General features: G+C 38.9%; 1 protein-coding gene across 5 annotated transcripts in view; it reads right to left on the reverse strand.

Moving 5' to 3' along the window:
- Window positions 1-14,293, reverse strand: part of MYPN (myopalladin) — a 186,931-nt gene that overhangs the window by 23,763 nt on the left and 148,875 nt on the right. For all 5 annotated transcript variants that reach the window (XM_089687761.1, XM_089687758.1, XM_089687762.1 and 2 more), the window contains 6 exons: window positions 13,446-13,511; window positions 12,787-12,928; window positions 12,074-12,097; window positions 8,749-8,865; window positions 4,344-4,749; window positions 967-1,458 (listed from right to left, as the gene is read on the reverse strand). In XM_089687761.1, the coding sequence (XP_089543887.1) occupies window positions 967-1,458; window positions 4,344-4,749; window positions 8,749-8,865; window positions 12,074-12,097; window positions 12,787-12,928; window positions 13,446-13,511 (1,247 nt within the window). The remainder of the gene's footprint in view (window positions 1-966; window positions 1,459-4,343; window positions 4,750-8,748; window positions 8,866-12,073; window positions 12,098-12,786; window positions 12,929-13,445; window positions 13,512-14,293) is intronic.

Here is a 14,293-nt window from a genome sequence, read left to right on the forward strand (position 1 = left end):
GGACCAAGTGCTCCTCACAGAGCCTGTGTTACTGATCCGTGAAGAGACTTTTGTCACTCTGGAGGGAGTAGAGAGTCCAAGATGCTACAGTTTTGTTAATTTTGTCCACAGAGTTACTGTTCTAGTCACGTTGGGCATCCCATATACCCATAGCCCCTCTCCAAGTTGTTTATCCCCAAATAAAACAACAAAAACAAGCCAATGGACTGGTTACTGACTCTGAATGCAAGTTGGAAAATGCGTGTCGCCTGGCTGTGCAGGACAAAAGGGGGATCCAAAACCAGCGTCTCTCAAGGGGGTAGCATGACAAGTGAATGGTCACTGAGCTTTGTGAATAAGATGAAGCAGTGTTCACTTCCATACAAAAATAATATTCTAGTAAAAATCCTGTTTTTTATATCTTCCCTGCATGTGGGTATCAAAGGTGAAAATAGGTTAACTTTATTTAATAACATTAACTTTGAAGGGTGGAAAAACCCATTGCTAAGTGAACAGCCTCTTGTCTACTCCTTTAGTAAATTAAAGTCAATGACCTTTGGTAGTCATCGTCATTCAAAAAATTTGTTTAACCTGCCTGGAAATTATGACAGCTGTATTTGTGCGTTCCAAAGTTGGTGGACAAACCTTGTCTAATGGCTTTGGCCATCATTCTACATACAGTTCATGCAATCTCTCTGTGTCTGTAGGGTGTGATGAGTTTTTTTTATTATTACAGCTAAACTCCATATAAACAGCTAAATACACCCTACAAAGCAAAGCAGGGCTTACATTTACTGTACCTTCAAAATGCAAAAGGAATTTTATAGGTGAAAACAATTAAATCTCATTCTTTTTTACATTGTATCTATCTCGTTGAGAATTAAGAGCTGCAAATATAAATTTCCCATTGGATTCCAACCTCATTTATCCTTTGGCAGATATTAACAGACAAAGAATTTATAGTGAGAGACAACCTGGAATACTTACGTGGAAGTACTCTTTGGCAGGCCCATTGAATTTGTTGGAACTGGTGTTGGAGGTAATGAAGGAAGAACAGAACTAAGAAAGGCAACAGGGTTTTGAATGCGTGGAGGAGAGACAGGAGATTGTAATATAGTCTGTGCTTGGAATTGGTTCTTGCTTGGCAGTGTAGAAGGTGATGAAGATAATGTTGAATCTGTAGCATTGAATGGAGAGGACAATAGTGTTGCTACCTCAGGGTAAGTGTTGGTGGTATTCTGAGTGCCAGCTGTCCATGGCCTTATAGGTGCAACAGTGTTAGCTGTAGGCACTGGATATACATTTACTAGATCTTGATTTGACAGATGCTGCTGAGGACGAGCAAACATGTAAGGTGATGTAGAATTTTGGAGAGCTGAATTCACAGGGGCATCTCTTGCTGTGGAATTGGAGCTTGCAGGTTGAAATTGCTGCTCACTGACAACCTGATTATGCAGCTGCTGTAATTTCATCGGGTCTCTGTAAAATACACATTGATTGATATTTAATAGCAAACTCTTACTTGGATACTGATAGTACAACTGTTCTGAAAAGAATACTTCTTAGCTAAGTATTTATTTTGCATAGGGTACATTCTATTCCCCTTTAGTAAATAAATGCTATTCTCTTTATTACTCAAGAATTGACACTTTTCTCTTTATCATTCATGGGCCAAGTAGGCAGGGCTGAGTCCAAAAACTGGACATAGAATGGGGATGGTGGCTTAGAGATTTCAATCCCAACTTTTAAAGTGTATGTAACAATGAATTTTTCCCATGTGGGTACTTTTGGGGCACATGTTAGATATGCCATTGAAAGTGTTTTGTTACAAGTTGAAAATAAAATATACCTGTTGATCTTCCGGCAGATCTTGTGAGCAGATAACTTCCTGTAAACTCTACCTGTGTTCACTATTATCAATTACATTGTTCTCTTTGGACTACAGAACTACACCTCTCTATGTTTTGGAAAATAATGTAGGGTTGGGTTCCATAGCCATATTTTATATCTGTTGTCCTGATACAGAAGGGTGAGTAAGCATTTTCATCCTTGGACAAGAAGTGTTTTACTGACAAAATCACCAGGTGAAAATTGAGGGAAAAAAGCTTGAAGGTAAACTATGCAACCACCAGATCTAGGGACTACAATATATAATTTTTTTCTTTTGGGTTTAGATATGCTTTAGTTGAAAACACTGTCAAATGCCCTATTTTTTCTAAAAATTGGGACATGGTTTATTCTTTCTAAAATTGGGGCATTTTATGGTTTCTAAGGTGATCATATTTAATGTTACATTTTGTTATCACACGTGACTTTGTATATTCATGTAGATATCTACATTACAGATCAAACATTTTGGAACAACCCATTTCCCATTTTTATTTAAGAGCCAGTTCACACCACATGCAGTCCAGTGTGATCTTGTTTCTGCATAAAAAACGCATTGATAGTAGGTTACATGGCATTTCCAATGGCATAGTTCACACCAGTGAAAAAGAAACACAAGGATGCGCCTCTAAGTGCAGGATTAAAAGATAATTTAATAATCCATACATGGAGCACTCACATGTGTGAAGAAGTTAAAAAGCCTTAAATGACAGGGATCATCGCCACTCCCCTGGTAGCGTGATTGCCTCAGTATCCAGAGCCAGATGGAGCCTGAGATCAGAAGGACATCCACTTTGCATGAAAGCCTTAAATGACAGGGACCATCTCCACTCCGCTGGTAGTATGATTGCTTCGGCATCCAGAGCCAGATGGAGCCTGAGATCAGAGGGACATCCAGAAAATGGTCCCATTTTACAAGGCCACTTACAGGAATAGGGGATGCCCAAAAAATGTGATAAGGTGTGGCAAGTCTGGCTGGATAGCCCTTCCTCCTTTGCCTGAATTGGGTCTCTCTTAAACTTCCTATACTTTACAGTCTATTATTTGACAAGTATTTGGAAGCCCCCTTTGACAATTTGCAAAAATGTTTTTTTCTTTATCTTTGGCCCGGGCATATAGTACATTAGAATTCCCTTATTTCAAGGATGACACTATATATGAGTATCTAACCTCTTGAGGTATTTTTTTTCTTGTTTTATCCTTAGTGTACAGGTAGTTTATTGCTGACATCTCTTCTAATTGTGGCTCATGAAGATTCCGGTATCCAATATAGCTATTGCATGGCTGGTTGGGGTAGTCTGGTTTGAGGGGTGGGGGGGTGGGTTCAGTTTTGTATCAGTTTTCTATAGGTTTTGTTCTGTTAATTGGCCCTGTGTCTCCCCTGACTTCAATTGAAGATGTTTTCTGTTGTTTTACGGGTTTTGTACGTGTTGTTGTATGTATACGTAAAATTCAATAAAAATTATTTTATAAAAAAATGCACAGGAACACGTCAAAAATGCGCATACAGAAAAGCATCTAGACTGCGTTTCTATGGTGTGAGCCGACCCTAAAATTAAATTATAAAACAAATAAACAACTGTAAATAAAATTAAATTATGGTATATTTTGGTTTACCAAAATGTAATTAAAATGTTTGACTTGCCAAAGTAGATACTTTGTGCAGATACTGCAGCCAAACATCCTTGTGGCATTCTTTCTACAATGGAAATCAAATATTGGGTGCAAAAGAGCCCTGGACTGGACCATAGAACTCCCTCCTTCATTTTTGACAGTGGGTGTTACACAATGAGGAACTATTGTTTTGCCTTTTTAACAGACCACAAGAACCTTGTTAGATTAACCGAAGAGTGAGAAATTTTGATTTCTTGGTCCAAAAGACCTTCTTCCTATATTCGGTAAACCCCTGGCTATGGCTAAAGACCCAGATAGCCTTTTTTTCTTATTTTGCCATTTTAGTAATTAATTTTTTTTCTCTCCCAGAAACTTGTCTGTGGATTCAGCTGTAGTTTTGGGTCTGCCAGACCTGTTTCTCCATTTTCCAAATACATTTAATTATGTAGAAAGCATTTTGTATAACTCTAAAAAATGTCATTATATTTCAGTTTTTGGTAACCTTTGACAGTTTTTTGCTGACCCTTATACCATTACAGGTTATTGATTGAATTGCTTATATTTCTATAAAAAAAATTGGAAAAATGTTGTTTTGATCAGCAGTGAATGTACTTTTTAAAGTGGCAAACACCACTGACTTTATCTACCTCTGAACATGGTGGCTACCATTAATAATAGAGATCCTAGAAGAGTAACACAACAACCGTATTAACTGGAGAAGATGGTTGTTAGTTATGGTCAACAAAGACAGTATGAGGATCAAGACCACATGCTATCAGATGATTGCATACTCTGACATACAGAACAGCATTTCAGAATGAAAATGAGTACATATGTAGTGTATGTAATACAAAATTACTTACAGTTTAGGCTTAGCAAATACTGGTGGAGGTTCCTTTAAAGATGCTGCAAAGGCTGCATATGACTGACCATTTAACATATCCTGATTATTTGACCCATAGTTCTGTGCAGTATTGAAACCATCTTCAGATGAGCTTTCACTTCCTTTGTCATCTTCTGGTAGATTAAAATGAACTCTTAAGCCAATTTTAGAACTTGGTCTTGGTTCATTGTGGTTCACTAGAACTCCCTCCAACTTGGGTTTTGGGGGTGATTCAACCACAGGTGGTAGTGGTGGTAGCGGTGGTAGCGGTGGTGGCGGTGGTGGTGGTGGAGGTGGTGGAGTTGCTGGCAAAAGTTCCCGCTTAAAGGCATCAATGTTGATTGTGCTAATTGTTATTGGAGATTTATTTGTATTGTCATTGGAACCTGCAACAGAAATATATTATCAGAAATGCATGCAATATAGCACATAACAGATAAATTTTAAATACTCTACAATAACAGACATGGCAGTTTGACTGTCATTATTTATTTATGTAATGTTCTTTAGGGCCTGGGTCAATGGGCTGTTTGCTTGTTTGATTCAAATGAGTTAGCATTCCCATTCAAGCTTTTGGGAATACAAAGATCCCTTGAAACGTGTACACTGAAGGTCAGAAGAAGGTGAATGTGATGAACTGCCTGGCACTCCGCTTGAGTGCCTCTGTCAGGATATAATAGAAGTCTATGGCTAGGCATAGCAAGCCCACAGGAGAACTGAAGGTACATTGCACTGGGTAAACCGCAGCACATCAGTGTGAAAGCAGCCCTATACTATTATGCAGAGCTGGGACCAGGGGTGGACAGGATGGGCAGATGCCCTGGGCACAGCAGAACAAGGGGGGCAGAGAATGAACGTAGGGCAGGACACCCATTCTACAACATGCATTAGTAGAGGGGGTAAAGTTCTGCATCCTTGCCCTGGGTGCTGGATGGACCTGTCCCGGTACTGCTATTATGCCCAGTGTATTGCTTCACACAGACCTGAAGATCTCTTCTTGCCTGTTGCTGGCACCATTCTGGAGACCACTGGGATAAGAGGTGGAGTGCAGTTGGTATCACTCCGCATGTGACAGGAGCCAGCACTACAGAGGAGGCATCGGCTTATGCTGCTCCTGCTCCCTACTACAGCTCCAACTTCACAAGTAGTCCCTCTGCATTGTACTCTATCTGATGCTCTGGGGTGGTTGGTCCGCAAGTCCAGACCGTGATCTAATGGTCACCTGGCCGCAATCTACTGGTAGATTGGGATCCATTGGTTGCTGACAGTGTTATATACAGTGTTATATGACCAAACAATTGCCAATTAAAGTAGCACAGTGCTGAATAGCAAAAAATTGCATTGGTAATGAACAGGATAAAACCTTCTGGAGGTCAAGTGGGTAGTCATTGATGTGCAAACTAAAATCCTGTCTTTTAATTTCCCTTGTACATGATTGGATATTCAAAGGAAACACAGTTTCCCCTTATTTACAACGCAAATGGAACATACTGTACAACCTGCAAAATTAAAACTCGCTTTGTTAAGTGAACAGCTTCTGCGTCTTTAGTAAACCACCCTACTACCCTCATGTGAGAAAAACCCTGATGAGACAAAAAAAACTTGCTTTTCACATTAATGGAATTAATGGCGGCATAAATCTTTCCTTGTTTTAAAAAGTCAATGCTGTGCATTGCTGTACGTCACAGCAGAGATCAAACAATAATGTTATGGAAGCTGTATGCAAAGGAATGTTGGTATAATTACAGTGAAATGTAGGGAATCCAAGATGAGGGGCTGTGCAGCAGATGGTTCTATAATCAGGAATAGTGACTGATATATGAGGAGCATGCCAGCCTAGTGCAGAAGACAAACATGATAATGAATTATGCATTTGGGTACAGCCTGAGTCAGCAAGCAGTGTGACACAGCAATAGATCAAGCAGAGTAAATCTATACGTTTTAACATGTTATTAATCTTTAATCCAGCCATAAATTGATACTTTCATTATGGTTGGATGCTGGTGATCTGGACTGAATATTTTATTGAAGATTCCAGCTCTGAGATGTAACTGGAGGGTCTCCAAACCAAGGGGTTTATTTACTAAAGCTGGTTCACTCACAATCTTGTGCACTTCTACATAGAAACCAATCAGTTTATGGATTTTATTGCTAAAGCTTCATTGAACAACCTGACGTTAGAAGCTGATTGGCTACCATGCACAGGTGCACTAGATTCTGAGTAACATAAACCCCTAAGTCTCCCTGCTGCTTTTTTCTCATGGAGAACATAAATAAAATCCTAAAGATGGAATACTTTGGCATGTGGAAAGTCGAGAAAATGCTAGTTCTGTATTACTTAATAATAGGTGTGGTAGTACGCCAATAGGCCCAACAACAACTGTCCAAAACGGAAATATGGGTTTTGAACAGAAAGACTTTTGGAAGAAACATTTAACTTTCATATCTATAATCATTTAATCACTATCCAACTCGAGGCCAACAAGATTATATTATCTTACCCATCATTGGATGTGGAGGTGGCAGAGGCGGACTGACCATTCAAACAGTCGGGCACTGCCCGAGAGTCTGTGGGTCAGTAGGGGGCCCCATGAGATGCCCCTGATACCTTTCATAGGCTTTTTTGGGTGTGGTTTGAGTGTTGGCGAGGACACAGGGGCCCCATGATTTCCAATTTCCCAGGGGCCCCATGAGTTGCCAGTCTGCCCCTGGGAGGTGGCATTCATTTTTTCACCTGATGATCCTGCTAGAAACATGCTTAACGTCCTTTCATGGCTACGTTCCTTCCTTCACTGTATGTATGCATTAGTCATGGTTACTATTCAGACTATACTACAAACATGTCTTCCTCTTGTGATTTCCATCACATGCAGATGATGGGACAAGCAGTGTATCAAAGGAAGATTTCAGTGTTTGTGCTTTCAGTTCATTTTACAGAAAGAGACATGGACACTGTATTTGTGGCAAGAACATTAGGTATTTTTCTGTATTTGCTGAAAATGTTCATAGCCTAAAAAAATGAAAACGAATGCAACAACCACATTGACTGGTAAGTTTCAATATACAATTTGTATTCTTGGGTTTAGATATCCTTTAAGTCAGGGTCCCTGACACTCTTGAGAAGAGGTAAACTGGAAATTACTTCTCCCTTTCTATAAACTTACTCACCTTAGCAGAAAGTGTCTTTTGTCAAAAGTTTGACAAGATTTGGTCTAGTTGGTTAAATGCACATTTGACTGTTTAGACTAGCTGGAGGCTCTGACTGGATCTGATACCAATTTCTCAATTTCCCCCCTCTTTTTCTGACCTCCTGTTTCCTCTCTCCTTGCCCCTCTGTCAATTTTCATCCTATTCCTGCCCCCCCCCTTCCTCCTATGTCCCCTGCTTTACCCTCCCCCCAAGAATTATTGAGCTGACTGTAACATTCTCATCCGTCTGATATTGCTCCTTGAACGTATGTCTGCATTGTAATTCTGCCAGTCACTCCTGCCTGGACTCCTTGTAGTACACCTGAATTTGAACTACTGTGCCTCTTACTGCATTGTACCTGGAATTATCTTTGCCATTCTACACACCCCGGTCACTTTATTAAGCACACCTTGCTAGTGCCAGAGAAAGTCTCCCCCACACCATTACACCACCACCACCAGCCGGAACCATTGATACAAGGCAGGATGGATCCATGCTTTCATGTTTATGCCAAATTCTGACCCTACCATCTTAATGTCGCAGCAACTAGTCTGCCCATTCTCCTCTGATCTCTGACACCAACAAGGCATTATTTGTCCACACAACTGCCACTCACTGGATATGTTCTCTTTTTCAGACCATTCTCAGTAAACCCTAGAGATGGTTGTGCATGAAAATCAAAGTAGAACAGTAGTCTTTGAAATACTCAGACCAGCCCTTCTGGCATTAACAACCATGACACGTTCAAAGTCACTTAAATTCTCTTTCTTTCCCATTCTGATGCTCGTGTTGAACTTCAGCAAGTAATTTTCACCATGTCTACATGCCTAAATGCATTGAGTTGCTGCCATGTGATTGGCTGATTAGCGATTAGCAATTGAAAAGGTGTACCTAATAAAGTGGCCGCTGAGTGTATGTACCATATACACTGTATGGTTCGATTTTATGTTGTTTATTGTTTGTTGCATAATTTTTGTACCTGTGCAATCTCTCTGCAATAATAATTATTTGTTTAAAAAAACCTGGAAATTACATTCTTATCAATATACAAAAAGAGCTTATTTGTGTAAAAAATTGGCTTGGTTCATTACTGCTGGAGAAAAGAGAACAAGCACAACATTTTGTTGCCAATAGCTACCAATCAAGATACAACTGCATCAAGTTTTAATGTAAACTCATTTTTATAACACTTTTACCTTTCACAGTCAAATAGGCAGTGCTTGAAGTGGTTCCATATTTGTTGCTTGCTGTACATGTAAACATGCCAGAATCTTCAGAGAAGACTTCTGCAATGACTAAAGTGCATATCTCTTCTGTGGACAGAAACATAATCAGTTTTGTATCACTCACAGTTTCTATATTTGATGTATTAGCAAATGAATATCTAGTCACACACTAGCAGCGTTTTCATAGAGCTTCATTTTATGCATGCTCTGTAACATTGGAATACACACAAGAATGATCAGTAAGTGTATTCTACGGCAACGTGTGGAACCCTGATAAATATAAGGGGGTAGCTGTGATGAGGGCAGAAAGGGGAAGACATGGGTCAATTTTAATAGGAATTTTACAGACCTGACACTCCAAGTTATAAGAAATATATCCCATTCCAGCTATTTCAAATGACAGATTCCATTCCGACACAGAGTAAGCAGAGTAAAACAGTCTGTGCTGATCTTATTTTATTATAGGGACAGTGCTAGAGAAAAAAGATTACTGGATTTAGCAAATACTAATCCTAATAAGCCTATTTTCCCTCCAGCAATCTTCCAATAGTCATTTCCACCTTGGATATTTTTAAGCTTTGTTAAAGTGGCAGCAAAGAAAAGACATGCATGTTGATAAATGGCCCTTGCATGACTTTGGGAAGAAAAAGGACAGGGAAACAAATAGGCAACTAATAAAAAGGACTAAAAAAGGGTTAACCAAGGGCCTTAACAGCCGATATAGGAGGGATTAATTCAGAATCACCCTGTATTAATATCGGCTACCATACGATTGCCGACTCACCCGTAAACATAAATGAAATGGGTGGGTGTGGTCACCGAAACTCATGCTCAAGACATAGGTGCATAGAGCAAGGGTTATGCAAAAAGGTAGTTTCATATGAGACCATGCAGCTTTATCAAAGGGCTTTATTGAAAAAAACAAGACAAATGTGCATTGCACAAATATACATACAGAAGCTGAGCACATCACTACCGTAGCTTCACCAAACTAAAAAGACAACGTTGGCTCATCACCTTAGCAGCTGCTCATACAACTTCCAACATATACACTATAAAGGAGGGGGTGAGAAGGCTAAAGATGCAATTAGTGAACATGTGGGGCAATAAACCAGGTATTAAATATAAGGGTTAGATGATAGTCATTCAATAGTGTCCCATGTAACGGAGATAGGAGTCAGGTTGGGACCGGTTGTCCTATAGCCATATATAATGAGCAATTTATAGGACGCCTGAGAGTCCAGTTACATTTTGCAAATAAGGCTTGTTTTTTTCAATAAAGCCCTTTGATAAAGCTGCATGGTCCCATATAAAACAACATTTTTGGGGAACCCTTTCCCTGTGCACCTAAACAAATAAGCAAGCTGCAATCAGATACAAATCAAGCAATAGAAAATGAAAGAAATGAAAAGTCACATGATAAACCATTCTTTGTTTTCCCTTTCTTTTAAATGATCAAACCTACCAAAAATTATATTTTAGCTATAGCTGGAGCCTGGCATCAGCCCCTTGCTTCTCATGTGTCTTGGACCTTCAAACAGTGTAAAATGCCATAATTTCATGGTTACTGAATACCTGAGCGTTTTTTGGTGTTCCTACTCGCCTTTAGTTATTCAAGATACTCCTGCTGCATTCTCAATAATATACAGTAGATACAGAAAATCCAACAGACAGAGTGGGATTCCATATAATGGGAATAACGTGTACACACCCAGGAAATTGCTGACCTACGTAACGTGGCACCTCCTAGTGGTGGAGGCAACACTACCAGTGACTAGGTCCTTTCTCATAGGCTCCAAAGGCAGGAGAACTCACAGGGTTGGTGAGGGGAACGATGCCCAAGAATATAATGAACAGGAAAAAATGTCTGGTCCCCAGGGGATCTTGGCTCATAGAGGAAGAGATGTTTGGACCCAGGACTGACGAGTAAAGAAAATGATGCACAAAGCAATGTTTAAATTTCATTTTTAGAGTCCCTGAGAGACATATTAGATCTTTTACCCTCCAGCAACTACCAAAAAATTATATCAGCTATGGGTAGACTGACCCTTTATTATTGAAGAAGCTGTTTTTTTTTAACCACTTCCTGTCTATAGACATACCCGTACATCCTTGGATTGGAAGGATGATATCTCGGTCTTCACTGCAGCTGCAACATTTATCAAGGTATAATTTTTATAGGGTCAGTGACTTCCTACAAAGTAAAAGTAATCCAAGCTGCTATAGAGGTGCTGGCTTACTTTTATAGGTGGCAAAAGGGTGTCCCCCCCTTCCCCGCTGCCACCTTTACTGGGCTCACTCATTCGATTGGGAAGCTCAGTAAGGATGCAACCAACAGCATTCATTTCCTGGGGCACAGTGAGAGGAACTGATGTTTTTCCTCCCACTGTGTGACATCAGAAACCAGAAGCGACAAGGATTTCATCACTTCTGATTTTGGTACAAATCGATATCAGATACTTTGGAGGCCAGGGGAGAGATATGGTGTCTAATAGATGAAAAGGAACTGTCATGGCCCATGCTATCACAGTGGATGTTGTTCAAGATAGAAATAAAAGTGATACAAGAAAATTAAAGGGACAGTATAAAAAAAAATAAAATAAACAATAAATTTAAAAAATGTAAAGCGCCCCGGTTCTCACATGCAAATGCACAGATTGGTCCCGAAACATATGTATATGAAGATTACAAGTGAGGTATCTATACAAATGTCAGAGCGAGAGCAATAATTTTAGTGCCAGATTTCCTTTGTACCTCTAAAATGCTTTTAAAGCGCCAACTATGGAAATTTTTAGGTACCGTAGTTGGGTGCTGTTCCACAAGCATACACAATTTTGAGGCATGACACGTTTGGCATCTATTTATTCAGCGTAACATTATCTTTTCTATTTTACCAAAAAATTGGGTATTATATTGTGTTTTTGTGCAATAAAATTCATTAAAGTGTATTTTTTTTAAAATTTGCATTTGAAAAAACACAGCACAAATATCATGTGACATAAAAATATGCAGCACCCATTTTATTCTCTAGGGCCTATGCTTAAAAAATATATAATGTAGTTTTCTAGCAAAAAAATGCTGATTTTTACATGTAGAAGAGGAATGTCTGAATTGGCACAGACTGGAACTGGTTAAATAGGTTGGCATAAAGAATGCCTCACACAAAATATTGGTTTGTCAGTATATCCAGGCAGTCAATCACTAATAAAACATCAATATGTGTGTCATGTAAATATGAATATATAAGACCTTTTAAGGATCATAGGGGATTGCTTTTCAAGGTTCAAGCTATTACCTGGTTCCGCCATAGATCGAGGCTCTGGAAAGAGACAAAAATGTAAAAAAAAAAGCATTTATTCTTATCTAGGTTAGGTTAGGTTGTCAATGAGAGCGAATGGGCTAATGATACAAACAATTTTAGCCAAACTTTTAACTCAGACCACTATTCTATACTAAATGGTCAACAAAATTAAAATTAATAAAACGTTTGTGAATACCTGGCAATCACACCTATATGAGGCTATGGATGTTCCATAATCCGTTTCCAATTATAGGGAATCTGTGCCAATTTAGGCAGAAAAATTGTAAGTTTAGGTACTGATGTTGAACAAAAAGACTTGGCTTGCAACGGCATTCCTATCAATCCAAAGGTATTCAAATAGGGTTAATGTCTGGGCTCCATACAGGCTATTTGAGTTTCTTCACAGAAAACTTGTTAAACCATGGCTTTGTAGGCCTAGGTTTCTGCAAATTCAGTTCAATAATTAGGACTGTCTACATCTTTTTGGCCATATAAGATTGTACAGGTCAATATAGTTATGGTAATTAGGCTGACACATTGTTTGTTTTTGCAATATGTTTGTAATTTAAGCTTCAAACTTACTAGATAAGTAGTCTAAATGCTGTAGCTTATAAGTATGGGATGAACAACATCACTAAACATCCTATGCAAACCAACCAAGAGGCTGAAAGTAGTAGAAAATAAAGACAGTATTTTGAATTACATACTTTTTTGCAAAATTCGAAAATCTGGAGAATCTTCAATCAGAGTTCCTTCCCTGTACCATTCCACCTTTGGAGATGGAGATCCTTTCACTCTGCTCTCAAACACAACTAACTGACCCTCAGAGGCTGTTATGTCCTGCAGTGTCTGTTAAATGGGGAACAAACGGAAATAACAAACAAAGGACCATGTGTAGGGTGTCTAAATATTTTTTAGTAACACAAAATATAAAATAAGACAATGACACTAGAATACGGTATTCACATATTTCAACAGAGATGCATAAACCTGCCATTCCAGATAATAAAACATTAGTAAAATACACTCTTGGGATAATATTGTACAGACAAGACTATTACATGTCTGGAAGAATAGGATTAATATCTCTTTTTCTGTTTTACTGTGGAAACAGGCAGATGATGGATGCTCATTAGGATGGGAACTTTTGGGCCTATTGATGATAAATGCTCTTTAGTTTAGGTGGGTGGCAATGCTTTCTGGGAACATACCAACTACACCTAGCAGATAAAATGGATAACGTATCAGTAGTATGCCAGTCTGGGTGTTATATATAACTTAATATTTTAACAAAACAAAATATGTATTGCTTGTGTCAAGCATTTGCCTATATTTTATGTCTATTTACAGCAGATTATACATTTACCTTGGTGAAAACAGGAGCAGCCATTAACGGTCTTCCATCCAGCCCTTGTAGGTATGTATTCGGGCCCTATGAAATAATCAGAAAGGAAAATAAATAAAATATACCAGTTGCTTTTCCCAAAATACATTTTATATAGTGTAGGGAAAGGTTAAATCCCTGCTAGGGTTTTATTGCTGTGTGTCTCTATTGAGGGTATTCACCATCTCCTTTTGCCTTGGTGGTCATTATTTTCAGAACTTAATATCTACCCAACAAGCTGGACAATTAGCTATGATGGCTGGATCTTTCATGTTTAAAAATGTATGAGCTTGTTAACTATTTGCATATCTAAGTCCAGAGCAGGCTGAATTATTGTGTATTTTATAATCAAGGATACCCACTGCATTTACATGAGTTGTATGCTTAAAGTGTTACTAAACCCACAACAGTAAAATCAGTCTGTATATGCAGCAAAGCATGCTTGTAATACTCACTGTGGAACCTAAGGGGTTAATCCTCTGCATTGTGTAAAAAGGCCATTTGATCTTGTTTTCTCTGCTCCTCCTCTTGTTCAGATGTCCACCTGATAAGACAGACTGAACCCGTAGCCACATGCACATGCTCAGTTTAGTGTGTATTGCTAGAGAGGGGTTTTTTTTCTTGGGAGAGTGCATGTGATCAGCACAGAGTCAGCACTGTCCAGACAGAGGGTCAGGGGTTTTGCATCCTCCTAGAGCAGAAAGGAAACTCCTCCTACAAGCTTTAACCAGTACTTTGTTGAAGTCACAAGACTGCTCTAACTGCTATTGAGAAAAGGTATTTAGCAGTTTATATTTTTCTAAAATAATTGCATTTCTATGTTCTGTGTA

The sequence above is a fragment of the Staurois parvus genome, unplaced genomic scaffold (genome assembly GCF_062004578.1).
Source record: "Staurois parvus isolate SC_StPar_1 unplaced genomic scaffold, SC_StPar_1.0 ptg000437l, whole genome shotgun sequence".
Lineage (NCBI taxonomy): Eukaryota > Metazoa > Chordata > Amphibia > Anura > Ranidae > Staurois > Staurois parvus.